The following is a 15,562-nucleotide window of genomic DNA, read 5'->3' as shown; positions in this document are numbered from 1 at the left end:
AAGTCAGAGCCATCCAAGGAAGCAGCCAAAGGGGTTAGAGGACAGAGGTTTCCACACAGAACTCACCAGTAGGTTTCGTGTTGAAGTACATAATGGAATAAATCACTAAAACCGGGCCAGGAAATGGGAAAAGCCTGACATTGGAGTTTAAATATCCCCCAGGCTCAGGGGGTGTTTTATGAAGCAATATAACTATAAAAATAGGGCAGCCTTCTCAGGGACAGCGTGGTTTTCTGTGCCTTGGAGTTGTTTTTCAGCTGTTCCATGGTTACTTACCGAGTGTGTGTTACTTAGATGATTTCTTTCTGCTTTGTATTGGAAATGGCCTCAAGTTGCACCAGGGGAGCTTTAGATCAGATGTTAAGAAAAATTTATTCATGGAAAGGGTTGTCAAGCACTGGAAGAGGCTGCTCAGGGGAGTGATTGAGTCGCTGACCCTAGAGACATTTAAAAGATGTATAGATGTGGTGCTTCAGGACATGGTTTAGTGGTGGCCTTGGCAATGGTAATGGTTGGACTTGATGATCTTAAAGATCTTTTCCAACCTAAACAATTCTATGATGAGGCAAAGACAAGCACATTCCAAAGAGAACATTAAATTTTTGTGGCTTAGGAGAGAGGTAGAACAATACCAGGTTTCAAGTGCCACCAAGAGACTTGAAAGGTGGTGTCAAGGCACAGTGGACTGAGCTGGGTGCCTGCTTGGGCACAGGCAGAGGAATGGGTGGATGTTACTGTGGTGGGAAACAGAAAGAGGTGAGAGAATAGTTAAAGTTGGAAGGGACCCCTGGAGGGCATCTGGTCCATCCTCCCCTGTCAAGAAGTCCCCAGTCACCTTATGAGCTCAGTGCTTGCCAAACTGCAAACAGCAGCCATGACTGGGTGGGTGACAGATGCTTCAGTGCTGCTCAGCCTGCTGCTCCATCCCTGCTCCGGTGCAGGATGCTGCAGAGCACTGGGGCTTTCTTACTCACCTTGAGCTGCCTGAGCATCTTAAACATAGTCAGGTTTGTCTCAAAAACCATTCCACAGTCATGCTGGGAAAGCTTGATTTTTAACCTGGAAATAGGCCCTGAAAGGATCAGGTGCAAGCACGGACCTAGTCCTGCTTTGGTGAACTTTTATTTTTGCACTCCTGCCATGAACAGAATCGGCCTTATATGAAGTGAAGGAAAAAAATGACTTTGCAGAGCCTGCGATGGCTGCAGCACGAGGCATCTGAAATGCAGCTGGTGCCACTCCAGAGGCTGCCTGGCAGCCCTGGGCTCTGGGGAGGGGGATGGAGCTGCCAAGGCTGGACCAACTCTGACGTGTTTCACACTGCTGACCATCCAGCCTCAGGATCTGTGACCTGTAAGTGTACCAGAACATATCACAGAGGCCATGTTTTAAAAATATAAACGTCCTCTCTCTTTCCGTGTTTGTCTGACTTATCTTTATAGCGTTATCAATGTTTTCTGAGTCTACAGTCATTTTTCTTGCAACACAAAGAGGGGGAAGAATGAGGCGAATAATTTAAATTTTGATTGATAAGTGGAATGTAGAAAACAGTACTTAGTCCTTTCATATTGAGTTGGGAATTTTTTTTACCTTTTATCAGCACTCACACATCTGCAACTTGAAAAAAAAAGCCCCACAACTTTTCCTTGAGTGTGGCTGTACCTAAACTTCCTTCAAACCCGTTATCTAAAAATCTGCGCCTTTCAAAATTATGTCTGCTGATAATTTTCCCTGGTTTAGCTATTTTTTCATGTGCTGCATTTCTTAGTGAGGCATGTGGATGGGCTCAGACACTCTGTCACTCTCTGGAGGGATGCTGGAGAGTGACAAGGCTCATCCCACTGATTTTTAAATATTCATTTCAGAAGAATATTTAAATTATTTTTAAAGCATTTTTATAACCATATGTTCCTCAAAAACAAAACAAAAAAAAAGAAACCCAGAAATAATTATTCAAACTCATTGTATCAATTGCACCATCCTGTTTAACTGACAGTTGGCAAAGAGAATAGTTTGGGAACTTTAAAAATTTCCTCGGACCTCTGTGTTCAAAGAAATATATAGCCCTGTTATGCACCCATTTCATCCATCAATATGTTCACACTCAGACATGTTCATTCTCTTGCTGTAATTTAATGTTTGATACAGTTTTATTTGATTCTTTGCCATGCCCTGGGCTCTGGTTGTGTGCTCTCCGAGGATCAACGAGTAGAGAGGAAAAAGCAGAGAGCAGCAGTGGAAGGAGCCTGTCTCCAGCTGGCAGACATCCACACAGCCCAGGAGGGCTTTCCACATTTTCACCAGCTGAGGTGAGGCCCCATGATTTTAAACATAACATGAAATTGCAAAGAATGAGTGTTCGTACAGTGTGCTGCTTCCTGCCTATTTTTCATGTGTAGAAGTCAAACATTAATTGTGTTCAAGCCCCCTGAAGGATGAGGAATGTTTGGATGCATTGCTTTGAGCTCTTTCTTGCATTCCCCTTAAGCTGGGCTGCAGCCTGTGCCCCAGGGCCATTGCTGGGCATGGCCAGTCAGGCCCCCTGACCAAGATCTGGAGCAGATCCGTGGCACAGATGGTTCCACTTACACCAGTGAATGTGGGATCTGTGCCTATAAAGTGTCATTCTGAAGGGAAGAACATGCTTTCTGAGTGACAGTTCCCTAGCCCCTGGCCTCTCCCTGTGCTTTTCCAATTTATCCTCCTTTTCTCCATCTCCACTTGCTGTTTGTGCTTGGGGGCAAATCACGAAGATTCAGCTGAGAAAAAAAAAATAGCTGAAGAAAGTATCTGGGGTGGAAATTCAAATGATGCAGCACATTCAGATGGCAGAGATTTGTTGACTGATAGGTTTATAATAGTCAGAGACAGTCGAACCACTTCATTGTTGGTGGTTAACTCGGGTGAACTCCCCATCACTTGCATCATTTGGGAGTTCTGTGTACATTCAGCACTCGTGTCCCTTTGGGAAAATGGTCATACTGAGCCTCTAATGGCAGAATTTCAAAAACATGGGGCACTCGGGGCCTTGGGAGCAGCAGTGCTCCCAGTGCCTAAGAAGGAGGGCAAAGGAAGCAGCAGCCTGAACTCCCATTGCTCTTGGTGGCAGCATCCCAACGGTGTCAGCCGGGTGCTGAGCAGGCAGCGCAGGATTGGACGTCAGTGATGCAGATACCTTCTGTTGACATTTTATTTGGCAGTGATTTAGCACGAGCTTTCTAATATTGCTGTTCTCCACAGGCTGCATTCCAAAGTAGGAAGGGAAGGAGTGCAAAATGATGCAAAATATGAGACAAGTAGGAGAAATATTTCTTTGCTATAGAAGCATTTGCAAACAGCCTCCACTGACAGCAGCAGGAAAGTGCAGAATAACACGTTTCAAGACCAGAAAAGGAGGGACACAAAGCCTCTGCAGAGATCAGTGCATTCAGTTCTCCTGAGATAAGAATGTTTTGTCAGATTGCAAATGGGGCAGTGCCCAAACCAGGGGATGTAGGGGCCCTATGATCACATATAATATAGCAGTTGTCAAGCATATATAACTTACTAAGTAAATACCTGGTTATTTCGGGTTACTTTGCTGCTGCAATAGTTCAGAGAGGGTAGAATTCCTGCTGTCTACCTCAGTTTTACTGTAAAATGGTAAAATCCTGTAATTTGGCATCCTGTGCCTTTCTGTCAGCACCAACTGTGCTTCACCCATGTCCAGATGCAAAGAATCAGCCAGTGGTCTCATTAAAGCTCAGCTCTGCAGAATAAATGAAATTGTTGCCCTTTCTTTTGATGTTAATAATGAAGATGTGTTCAGTGGTTATGATGCTAATAGTTCTTCAGCTATAGAAGTTCTTTCCATCCAGTTCAGCCTCTCCCAGCCAAGTGTTGAAGCTATAGCACCATGATATATCCTGCCTCTCACCCTCTCCTCCCTGCTGTTCCCACCAGGAAGAGCAGTGAATTTCCATTCTTAGCCTACTGCACCTCTCTCTTGTTGCTGCCTTATTTACAAGATCATTCTTAAAAATCAAACCCTCATTTATCCCACATCCCAGGGGCTCCTGGTTTTATTCCCATGCAGGAAAGCAAGCATTTTTACTTGTCTTTTCCAAACATTGTTCCTCATATGCCTTTTTGGTGGTTTGTTGGCTGATAAGGTGAGACCTGGGCGCATGTTTTCGTTTGGTGCTCTGCTTGCTTCTGTTCTGCATCACCCCATCCTGTGGTTTCACATGGAAAAAAGGTTTGCATGGGGATGTGATCTCCTGATTTTTCTTGGGGCAGAGTGATGCTTGCAGGTGACAGTGGCACTCCTGGCTGCTTCCTCCCACATGGGGTTTGTGCAGGGGACATACCCTTGAAATGTTTATCTAACTTAACCCCCCCTTTACAGCAATTCCTCTGCTACATGTCACTGTCTGTGTATAAACTTCTTCCCCCTCGTTCCCCCAGTTTGAGCAGAGCCTCAGCTCACCCTGTTCTGAGGTCAATGAAGCAAATCCCAGACCCAAAGGGCTCAGTCACAGATTTATGGATGATTGCAGACATGGTGCTGGTCCAAAAGCCCTGATTCCAAGGCTTTGTCCATTTAGCCAGGGAAATTCTCCCTTGGTTACCTACTGCTCCATGTAGAGCTTAGGAAAGTCACTCCTTCTGGGCTCTGAACAAGAGTATGAAAAAAAACTGTAACTCATTTACAGCCAGACCTGCCCAAATCCCCAAATTGTGTGTTACTTACCAAAAGGAAGGAGATGTAAACACTGAAGGTTAATTACCCTTTTGTCAAGAACACTTTGTGGTCTATAGACATATCTGTCAATCTTACAAAAGAGAACTGAGGGGAGTGAGCACTGGAGGCATGTCCCCATGATAAATTAATGAGACTTGGCAGCTCACTGTGAAGAGATGATCCCTGTGCTTCCAGTGAGACAATAACCTGGCTCCCCAGCCAGCCTGGCCACAGATTTTGTGCTGCAGTCACATCCGGGGTGGTTATCCCTCTGTAAACAAACTCTGCAATGCAGCTGTCCAGGGATTAAACCATCTTCCTTGAGGCCTTCACTTTGCTGCTCAATGTGCAGCAAGTGCTCATCCCAGCCACCCCAGACCACTTTCCCAGCCCTGCCTGCCAGTCAGTTAAAATATCTTTCTTCTGCCTCTCTCAGCAGTGACACTCCTTGGTGGGTCACAGAGCTGCCTGAAATCTGAGGGACACGGCCACAGTCCCCCTGCTGTGTGCTATTCTGGTGATGGGAGTGCTGCTACACGACTGGTAGCTTGAAAATGTGTTCAACTATTCCCCTGGTTTATATAACCTCAAAGCAATTTGCTTTCATAGCTGAACATGCTTATTCATTCTATTTTAACTGTGCATTGAGCTATAAATAATATCTCATTGCAGATAAGAATCTATTGAATTTTATTATTTGTTTTTCTACCTTGGGAAGATTTTCTCCTGAAGGAGACTTTCCCAGCCCTAGCAGTGAAGTTGCCTGATTGACTCTGTCCTGCCAGGCAGCCATGAATGGTGTCAGTCCCAGGTCAGCTGCCACTTCCCTGCAGCCACCTCCTCATTGCTCCTGCTTGGGCTGTGGCAAAGATGAGACGAGTGCTCAGTGATGCAGAGCTGAGATCACTGAAGTGTTAGGGAAACTGATTAAACCAATGATTTCCTGTTCCTCTGATCAGCTGCAGGTTAATACCTCAGTGTTACCTCCAGCCCACCTTCCCTGCAGTACGTTCACTTCAAAGAGCAATAACCTGGGTCGGTGTCCAGCCCAATTGTGTGGGTTGCTGCCTCCTTTTTCTGGTGTTCATTGTAGCATTGTCCTGCTTCCTCATGAGTTACTCCTGTCTTCTGCAGTGGAGCCCTGACCTGACATCCTCATCATCCAGAAACTTCTCAGAGCTGGAGCACAGCCGAGCTGGGCAGCTGAGGGATGGAGATGTGTCCTCAGAGCTGCTGCTGGGACCCTCGTCCGGCCCAGGCTGCAGCACAGCAGGGAAGTGGATGATATTTTGGCACCTGATTTTCTGTGGTCCAGATAACTTTTCTTAAGATTCAAATGCTGATGCTCTTCTGGAGAAGGGTTGTGGTGGCAAAGCGCTGGGCTCCTGCAGGAGTGAGGAGAATTTGAAATCATTGAGAGCTAATAATGTATTGGAATTTGGATGGTTTAGTGTGTGGTTTTATTTTAACAATAATTACAATCCACTCTTTCTGTTGTACGTGTTACTTTTCACCCCCTGTTAAAACATTCTGGGAGCTCTTTGTAGAGCTGTGACTCTTCAGTAAAGGCCGGAGGAAAATTCTGAGAAGACTCTCCTGGGTCATAGAGAAATATTATGATTTTTTATTAATAACAGCTATTTATAGGAGAGAGAATTATATAAGTACAACATAAATGAAATAATTCAAGTTGTAAGAGCTCTCCAGAGGTCTCTGGCTCAAACCCTGATCAAAGCAAGACCAAAGTCAGAGGCAGGTCAGGGTGCCCAAGGCCTTTCTTTTTCAGTTGGGTTCTCAATAGCACTGAGGAAGGACATGCATGGCCTCTCTGCTTTCTGTGCTTGATCGTACTCATGACAGGGAATAATTCCTCACATTCATTCAGAATATAATCCTTTTGCCATACAGCTTAGAGAAGACTGGCTCTGCCTTATCTCTGACCCCATCAGGGAGCAGCAGACAGCGATGTGATCCCTGTAGCCATCTGCTCTCCAGGATGAAGAAGCCCAGCTCCTTCAGCTTTCCTGGAATGCCCTGTGCCCCTGTCCCTGGGCAGCCTGCCTGCCTCTGCTGGACTCGTTCCCATGTGTCAACATCTGCCCTTGCAGTGGGGCCAAATCCATTCAATCCATTGCATAAGTAATGTGAAACCACGTTAGCCTTCACCGGCAGGGTACAAAGTTCTGCCCATGGTCTTATTAGCTCAGGAAAACATCCACTGGCATTACCTGGATCAAGTTCTATTTAATAAGTTCATAAACACATGGACATGTTTTGATAGTGAGATGTTTTAAATCATATCAGTGACTTTGTTTGCTTTATTGCTCAGTTCAAATGAGGCCTTCCAGCCCTGGGTAGGAGGCAGAGCTTCCATTTGTGCTGCATTGGTTTCTCCAGGCATGTGGCTCAGAGCAAACACTTATTGGCCACACTGTGGCCAAAAGAAAGCCAGAGATGAAAACTGTAGCCTGAATTGTGTTTAGCAGGCATTTTGGAGTGATTAGAGGCATTTTCATGAAAGAGCTGCAACCAATTGGTATTTCCCACCTTTACAGCAGTTATTTGTTAATTAAATAATGTGACAAACCCCAGGAGTGTTTAGAAAAGTGTATTAAATGATTTGCCATTAATTTATCAATGTGTTATTTATGCTGAGGAGTTGCATATCTGCTAAGAAAATTCTTCAACCTCAGTTTTGATTCTTTCAGAGAATAGGAAATCGATACTGAAAAAAAAACCTGTAACGGGAAATGTAAAACAAGAAATTACATGAGTAAGGATGTTGTATAATGGCCAAATCCTGCCCTGGTGTCAGCACACAGACCTTATGGCGCTCAGGACCATAACAGGGAGCGCCCTGAGGTGTGGCACTGCCTTTGCTTACCTGCAGATTACAGAATCATAGAAATTTTTGGGTTGGAAGAGAGCTTAAAAATAATTTTGATCCAACCCCTCTGCCATAGGCAGGGGCATTTTCCACTATCCCAGGCTGCTCCAATCCCTGTCCAGCCTGGCCTTGGACACTTCCAGGGACGGGGCAGCCACAGCTGCTCTGGGCACCCTGTGCCAGGACTTCCCACTAAAGAATTTCTCCCTAATACTTAATCTAAACCTACCCTCTTTCTGCTTAAAGCCTTTCCATTCCCCCTTGTCCTATCACTCCATGCTCTTGTCCAAAGTCCATCTCCAGCTCTCTTGTAGGATCTCTGCCCTCGTGCTGGCTGCTGCACACAGAGGATTTTCCTTTAGCCAAATGGTCATTAGCCATATGCTGCATCTGACTTTGAGGATTAGAAGACCATAATGAAGTGGATTACAGCAGATCAGTGGCAGGATTGCAGACCAAATCCTCTTTCTAACTGTTCTTCCAGGAGCAGCTAAGGCCTGAGCGACCTGTCCTGCAGCATGAGCTCAGCCAGCTGTGGGATTTTTCCATGCTGTTATCAGAGGTGGGATAATCTGGAGCTGTAACGCTGGGTGGGGAGGCTGTGGATGCTGAATGGCTGCAGGCTGTGCAAGGGCCTGAAAGCTGGGGATTTCTGGGTGTCACTTTTGTGGCTTGCCTAGGGGGTACCTGAGGGGCTCAGGTGTTCCCCAGTCACCATTTAATTGTTGCAACTTGAGTCTCCCTGAAGTGTCTGTAGGTGAGAGAGAGAAAGAAAGGATCTGCTGGACATCCAACAGGCATTGTGGTGGTCAGGGAAAATCTGAGTTGCCTGGGGCCAGTGCCAGACCTAGCGCTGAACCCAGGAGCTGAAGTGGAAAATTTTTCTGTGGTGTAACATGTGCCAGACTTTGGAAAATGCTCTCCACTCATCAGGAGAGGTTGGTCTTGCCCAAAGGACAGCACTGTCCAGGGCTGGGGCTGTGAAGGCTGGGGAGGATGATTTGGAGAGGTTTTTCCCGGAGGAGGCAGTGGCAAAATCCATATTTAACCCAGAAAGATGTGGCCCCCTCCAACTCTGCACAGGAAAAATCAGCAACTGTGACATGTAGGGAGCAGCTTCAGTAACTCCTGCACATGCTCAGGAAAAAGTGTTTGGCTTCCAGAGATGCTGCTCGCAAGACACATCAGGGCAATATATCCTGAAGATGTGCCAAGTCTGTCTGAAATATTCATGCATGCTCCCTGTAATTTATAGAAACAATCACAGCAGCATAATTATTTCGATGCTTCTCCCTGTGAAGAATCTCATCTCTTGGATGTGAAAATGTGACCTGCATACCCACACAGCCATGCTGTGGCCTTCTGGGCATGCCAGGAGAGGTGATTCCATGCACTATCCAATATATCTATGTAAGGATCAAAATAGACCCTTTAGACTACTGTGGTGGATCAGACAACAACACATTTGCTTGGGGTGAATTTCAATGATTTCAGATGAATTTCATTTGTCTTATGGGTGGTGCCTGGTTCATTAAAGGCAGCACCTGTAAAGCGCCTTCTGTTCTGCACCTCCCATAGTTCTGAAGTCTACCCTAAGCACAATGCTTAGCTTCAGTGACCCCCCCAAAAACCCCGAGTATCCTTGTCATTTTGAACCTGTGAAAGGGATGGGGAGCAGGTTACAGGCAGAACCCACTCCTGCAAAATTACAGCTACTAAAACAGCAGAGGTGCAGACCTGCTCCTAGGCAGGAGCAATTTGGAGATGACACAAAGGCTGGTGGTGTGAGACAGATAGGGAAATGGGGACAGATTCTATATTTTAAGTATCATTTTCTAAAATATCTGCAAGAGGAAAGGACCTACTGTACTTTCAGGTGTAGCTGGTGCAATGTAAATAGGTTCCCAAACCCTCAGCGTCTTTTGTTCTTCAGCTGGCTTGGCAGAACACCCTGAATCCGTGTGTCTAACTGGGACTGAGGCTGTAAATAAGTGCTCCCTGTTGCTAAGGTTCAAGTGACATTTTTAGTGGCATTTGACAGATTTTTAACCTGCTTTCAAGTCTTCTACTGAGCTCTTCTATACCCAGGTAGTGAAACTGTCATGAAGCCTTGGCTTTACTCAAACTGATGCTAAAAACCTTTGGATTCACAGGTTGGACACAGTCCTGCCAGACTTGCCTGAGGAAGCTGACCCGTGTTTGTACCTTGAGGTGATTATCTGGGAATCTGGGGAGGAAACCCACCCGAAACCAGAAAGGAAAGCAGAGACTCAGCCTGATCTGCAGGCAGGGTGGTACTGCATCCTGCCTAAGCTGCTCTCTCATGGGAGTTGTTGCTCTGCAAGAGACAAATCACTGGCCTGCTCTTTACTCCCCTCAACATCTTGTGCTCCTTACATTTCCACCAGAACCCCAAAGAGGTTTCTTTTGTCCAAAAGGCTGTTTGTTTTCTTTTGACCACTCAGAACTTGTGATACTTGTCTTGATCTATTAACCAGGTGTCCAGCCAAAATCAATTGCCTGGCAGGCTCAGACCATTACCCGAAAAGTCAAGACCTCCATAAATATTCCCGGCCTCATTGTGCTGGTGACAGATTCTGCAGGTTGTTTTATGTTACAGTTGAACAGTTTAGACATTGCATTTGTATATATTTGCAGGCAGCCCTGGAGGGACTATCTCTGAGCAGAGTGGGAGCAGCAGCCTGCGGACTCCAGCGCCTCCAGCATGACCACGGCAGGAATTCTGGTGCTCCTCTCCTTCGCGCTTTGCTGCGCCCCAGGTGAGTGGCTCTCCAGGTGTCTGAGTCCTGGCTGTCTTCAAAAGGATGGGGCAGAGGATTCAATTAGAGAAATTCTCCTTCAGAGGGCTCTGCTGCCTCGGTTGGCATCGTGCAGGTTGCAGGAGTGTATTGCAGGATAGTCCTCCGTGGCTCGCAGCTGTAGCTGATGGTTTGTCATAAATATAAATAACAGCAAGTGGAGTTCTGTGCTGGCAACTCGTGCTGTTACACTTTGTACACTGATGTTCTCACACCATTACACTGCTTAGACTTGTACAATTACAGCAAATGGATGAATACTTGAAATAAGGCCATGAGAAGGGGGTCAGACCTCTGGTAACTAGTAAGGAAAATATTGTAATGGCACAAGCAAGTTCTCTGCAAGACCCTGGCAAATTTCCTGCAATGCTCTTTCTGCTAATGGAACAGCAAGAGATGAAAACAAGCCAGACTCTGATGTTCTCACTGCATATTCACAACTGATGAAATTACAAAGCCAAAGACCTTTTTTTCACACTCGCCTTCTTTCAAATGCATATTTCTGTCAACAGATGCTGTATGTATTTGCTTATCCTGTAGGTGACTATTTGCATTTGTCTCTGTTGATCCAGGTGTATTTCCAGATACATAACAGCAGCGCTTTAGGGTCAAAACGGATATGTAAAAAGATAAGGAAGGAAAAGCTCTTCTGTTTTCAATTAATAAATCTACATGTCTCAGAACAAAAAAAGAACAAAGCTATTCAAAAAGGTGTTTCATCATAGCCAGCAATAAGCAATGCTATTATGCTTATCAACATAGAGGAAAAAATCATACATAGTTTATTTAATTCAAAAAACAATCACTGGAAATCACTCAGCTTGGTCCTGCACACAGGAATTTTATATCCATATTTCCAGCTTTAATTGAGGTCTTATCACATTGGCTTTTGTTCATACTTTCTGCCTCTCTTTTCTTTTCCAGATACTGTCTTTGGGATTGAGGTAAGTGGAAGATTTCTTTCTGTCACCTTTCTCAAGTATGTGCCTGATAAAGATATAACCAAAGGAATGGGAAAAACCTCCAGCCTGTAGGTGCTCAGCTGTTTTTCACCTAAGTGTCACACTCGGGTCACTGTAATCAGATTCTACACTGTAAAACATTAAATTATACTGCCCTGGGCTGTACATCTATGCTGTATGTTAATAATGCTTTAGTAGTAACAATACAATATTTTTGGATTAATTTATTTTTCAGCAACTTTAGACTGGTCTAAGCTTTAAGCTAGAAATATGTAGCTGGTTCTAAACGGAAGCAATAGACTGGTGTCAGAGCCTACCTGAGGGCAACCTACTGAAATACTAAAACAGTCTGGCTGATCCAGCTTCCTCACAGGTCTTGGTCCTCTGAAAAAAAAAACATGATCAGTGTCTTAAGAACAAAAAAGTAAAACCAGAAGTGCAGTGGATGGGCCACAAGAATAGAAGATCTAGTGGAACTTTATAGAGGTCCTCCACCTGAAAACAGAGAGCCTTTATAAAATCATGTCAAGTGAGCATGAGAGACCAGCACTGGTTTATCCCATCCAAGGGGCTGCATGGTTATAGCTCTTCCCTCCTCCTCCTCTTCTCCTGCTCTGTGGGGACATCTCTGCAAGAAGGATTCTCCTGAGGGACCCACAGCAGAAGTTTGTGCTGTGGCAGTGAGGACTGGTTGTACCAGCTCAATGTCCCACACAAAAACGAGAGTTGTGAATGTCTCAGGTTTTCTCATCCCGTTGCTGTGACTCCTGTGGCAGGTGGACTGCAGTACCTACCCCAACACCACAAACGAGGAGGGCAAAGAGGTGCTGGTCTGCAGCGAGGCCGTCAGCCCCATCTGCGGCTCCGACGGCGTCACCTACGGCAACGAGTGCCTGCTCTGTGCCTACAACGTGTATGTTCTGCTTGGGGACAGCGTGGGGACAGCGTGGGGACCCCAGGCAGCACAGCTCAGAGCTCCTGGCAGCACCACAGCTCACCAGTCTGTCACACATCACCTGTGTCAATTCCTTCAAAATGAGCTTGGCTATCACAGCACAGTGCTCAGGCAGAGATTTAGTCACCGTGTCTTTCTTTTGCTTCTGTAATTTATTCAGGTTTTTTCTTCTCTGTCTCAAGAAGTGGCCAGGTGATGGCTCTGAGAGCACATCTCATCACAGCAAAAGGATAGAGATGCTCTGCTCAGAGCTGCCCAAAATGGTCCTAAAGCTTCCCAGGGTTTTACGTCCCTGCCAGCTACTCAGCTGATGAGGGAGGGTGGCTCTACCTTCTCAAATACAGATATTAAGAAATGCCTGACTGAGAAAGAGTCAGTTTTCCCTTGTATTAATTCTAGCACCGAGAATGTAGCAAGACATCTTTGCTGAACTTCCTAACATTTGTCTTTCCCTCTGCAGAGAATATGGAACCAATGTCAGCAAAGACCACGATGGAGAGTGCAAGGAAGCTGCCCCTGTAAGTTAAACCAAGGGCAAAACAAGGGGTGTGTCCTGCTTCTGAGTGGCAAAAGGTGCTTATTGAAATAATTCAAACCCTAAACAAGAATACAGATGAGCTGCCAGAATCTTGCAGTGGTCACCTCCAAGTGAAGTGTCATCACAGTGACTGACAGAAAAGCTTTTCTCCCACTGTGGTGCTGTCCTGTGTGGCCAGGCTGACACACTCACCAGATCCACTTGTGTGCTGTCAGCAAGGCCTTCACCAGGGCTTCGTTTGTTCCCTCCCCAGGTGGATTGCAGCAGGTACCCCAACTCAACCAGTGAGGAGGGCAAAGTGGTGCTGATCTGCAACAAAGACATCAGCCCTGTCTGCGGGACCGACTGGGTCACCTACGACAATGAGTGCCTGCTCTGCGCCCGGAGCCTGTGAGTACTGAGCACAGGGGCCTGGGGCTGCTGCTCCTGGAACTGCTCTGTTGGACAGCAGGACTTCTAGCAAGGCCTCTTCTCTGAGGTGCTTGGGCTTTGACCCTCCTCTTTCCCTCCTGATTAAACCTTGTTGTCCTCTGTCATTAGAAGGAGAGCTGTGCCTTTGGTCTAGACAGAGAAGTGGAGGGCTGGCTGGGGATCTCACACAGGACAGGATGCTGCCCTTAACTGAGTTAAAAGGGTCTGTGTGGCAGATGCTGCCTTGCAGAGGACAACAGCTGACCCAGGGGGCATTGGCATTGTCATACAGCCTGTCTCCTCATCCACCATGACCCCTGTTCCTCACATCTTGCTGTAAACCAGCTCTCTGGCAGGCAGTGACACCACCTGAGCTGGTCCCTGGAGCCACATGGGCACAACCTCAGCTGGGTGCCTCCTGTATCCCATACATCGTGCCTGAGGCTGCTCAGCATTGCTGACTGATGGGGCTCAGCAGAACAGGTTGCTTGCAGAGCTCCCTAATGCAGGTCTCTTCCCTTCCCAGGGAGGCTGGAGCCAGCATTGGCAAGAAGGCTGACGGTGAATGTAAGAAGGAAATTGTTGCAGTAAGTGAATTGGGTGATCAGGGGCTGGGTTTTGGTCCTGCTGCTGTCAGGGGAAGCACTGCCAGTGTCTGCAGCAGCCCCCAGACCAGCAGAAGTGAAACAGCTGCTGTGCTGCAGAAGGGGAAAGACTTTGCTTTCTCTACGTGTAATAAATGTTATTTGTGTGAATGCCAGGAAAGGAGCAGGTGACTGCTCAGGAATGAATGAGTAAGAGTAGTAGAAATAATCCATCAGGGCAGAACTGTGAATAGGAACAGAGAATGGCTTTTGGGGTCAGACCAATGGTCCATCTAGCCCCTGGCAACTTGGTGCAGAGCCTGCTGTTGGCAGGGGCTGTGAGCATTGTGTAGGACAGAGTGAGAGTGCAGAATGCAGAGAAAAGTGACTTCTACCCTTCCAAACTGCAGCTGTTTTCAGGTGGAGGACCTCAGCTAGCTGTGATTTCTGTGTAGCCAGTAAACCTTGATAGATTTCTCCTGTATGAAATTCCTCAGCCTCCCCCTGCACCCAGACACATTTTTAGCCCTAGAATGCTCCTCAGCAAGTGTAGCACCCATTGCTCCAGGAAACAGAATCCCACTCTTGCAGTATCCAGCCACGTGCTGATCTTCCAGTTTTAAGGCTCCAGGAGGGATACTGGACCTTTATAGAGGATCAGCACTCCATTTCTCCATTTCTCCAGACACCAGTGTTTTTCCATTTAATTTCCTGGCCAGCTTGGGAACACAGAGCACGGCACCTTCACCGAGTGAACTGCTGCTGCTTGGAAATGCCATGACCAGGTTATGATATACATCTCTTCCAACAGGAAATTATGATCTATTTTTATATTATTAAATTCTCCTGGCATGGGAGAAACTGACACCTCAGTTTATATCAGATGTGCAAGGAAGTTAATTACTTTTGGTGAGATTGGTATCACTAGCACTGCAGCTCTAGCTCAGGGTTCAAGCCCTTGTGCTACTGACTCCTCCACATCAGTCTTTTATTTTTATTGATTTTTTACAGGTTGACTGCAGTGACTACCCCAAACCTGTCTGCTCGCTGGACTACATGCCTCTCTGTGGCTCTGACAACACAACATACAACAATAAGTGTATCTTCTGCAACGCAGTCATGTATGTACAAATATCAGTGATGTTTGTATTATCAGTTGCCTCCTGTGGGCACAAGTTTGCACAGTTACTGCTTTTTTTGTTTGCTGGATACTGTTGATTAGGGATTTGGGGCAGGAGGGAATGCCAGCCACCGTGTCAAGCATTCATTTATTTTTTTCATTAGAGCATAAAAAATGCTACGCCTGCTTTGTTAGTGTGAATGGTTTGAAGAGCATTTAACCTAAATGGAATTTTTCTTGCATGTTGCAAAGGAAATGAAATTCCTTTCCTTTTGAAATTCCACTATCGTTTCCCCACAGATATTTTCAGTCTTAAGAATGGGTTAAATTGTTTCACTCATGTCTTAATAATCAAATAGCAAATGGGATTACAAGTCTGCAAGTTCCTTGGCTCTGGGGCAGGATCCCATCTGACACCATCTCTAGGAGCCATAAAAAGGACAGATTATAGGAGGCAGGCCTCTGTGTTTAATTCATTCTTTCCTCTCCTTGCTTTCAGGGACAGCAATGGGACTATCACTTTAAGCCATTTTGGAAAATGCTGAGTATCAAGTGCCAAGAGA

General features: G+C 46.0%; 1 protein-coding gene across 1 annotated transcript; it reads left to right on the top strand.

Annotated features, from left to right (window-relative positions):
• The first annotated feature begins 10,335 nt into the window (after window positions 1–10,335).
• Window positions 10,336–15,544, top strand: LOC115908596 (ovomucoid-like). The gene is made up of 8 exons (XM_030957316.1): window positions 10,336–10,390; window positions 11,354–11,373; window positions 12,168–12,304; window positions 12,807–12,864; window positions 13,138–13,274; window positions 13,822–13,882; window positions 14,891–15,000; window positions 15,499–15,544. The coding sequence occupies exons 1-8, from the start codon at window positions 10,336–10,338 to the stop codon at window positions 15,542–15,544; spliced, it is 624 nt and encodes a 207-aa protein (XP_030813176.1).
• The last annotated feature ends 18 nt before the right edge of the window (window positions 15,545–15,562 follow it).

This window comes from Camarhynchus parvulus, chromosome 13, assembly GCF_901933205.1.
Source record: "Camarhynchus parvulus chromosome 13, STF_HiC, whole genome shotgun sequence".
NCBI lineage: Eukaryota > Metazoa > Chordata > Aves > Passeriformes > Thraupidae > Camarhynchus > Camarhynchus parvulus.
Note: the sequence above shows the minus strand (reverse complement) of the source record. Positions and strands in the feature narration are given on the sequence as shown.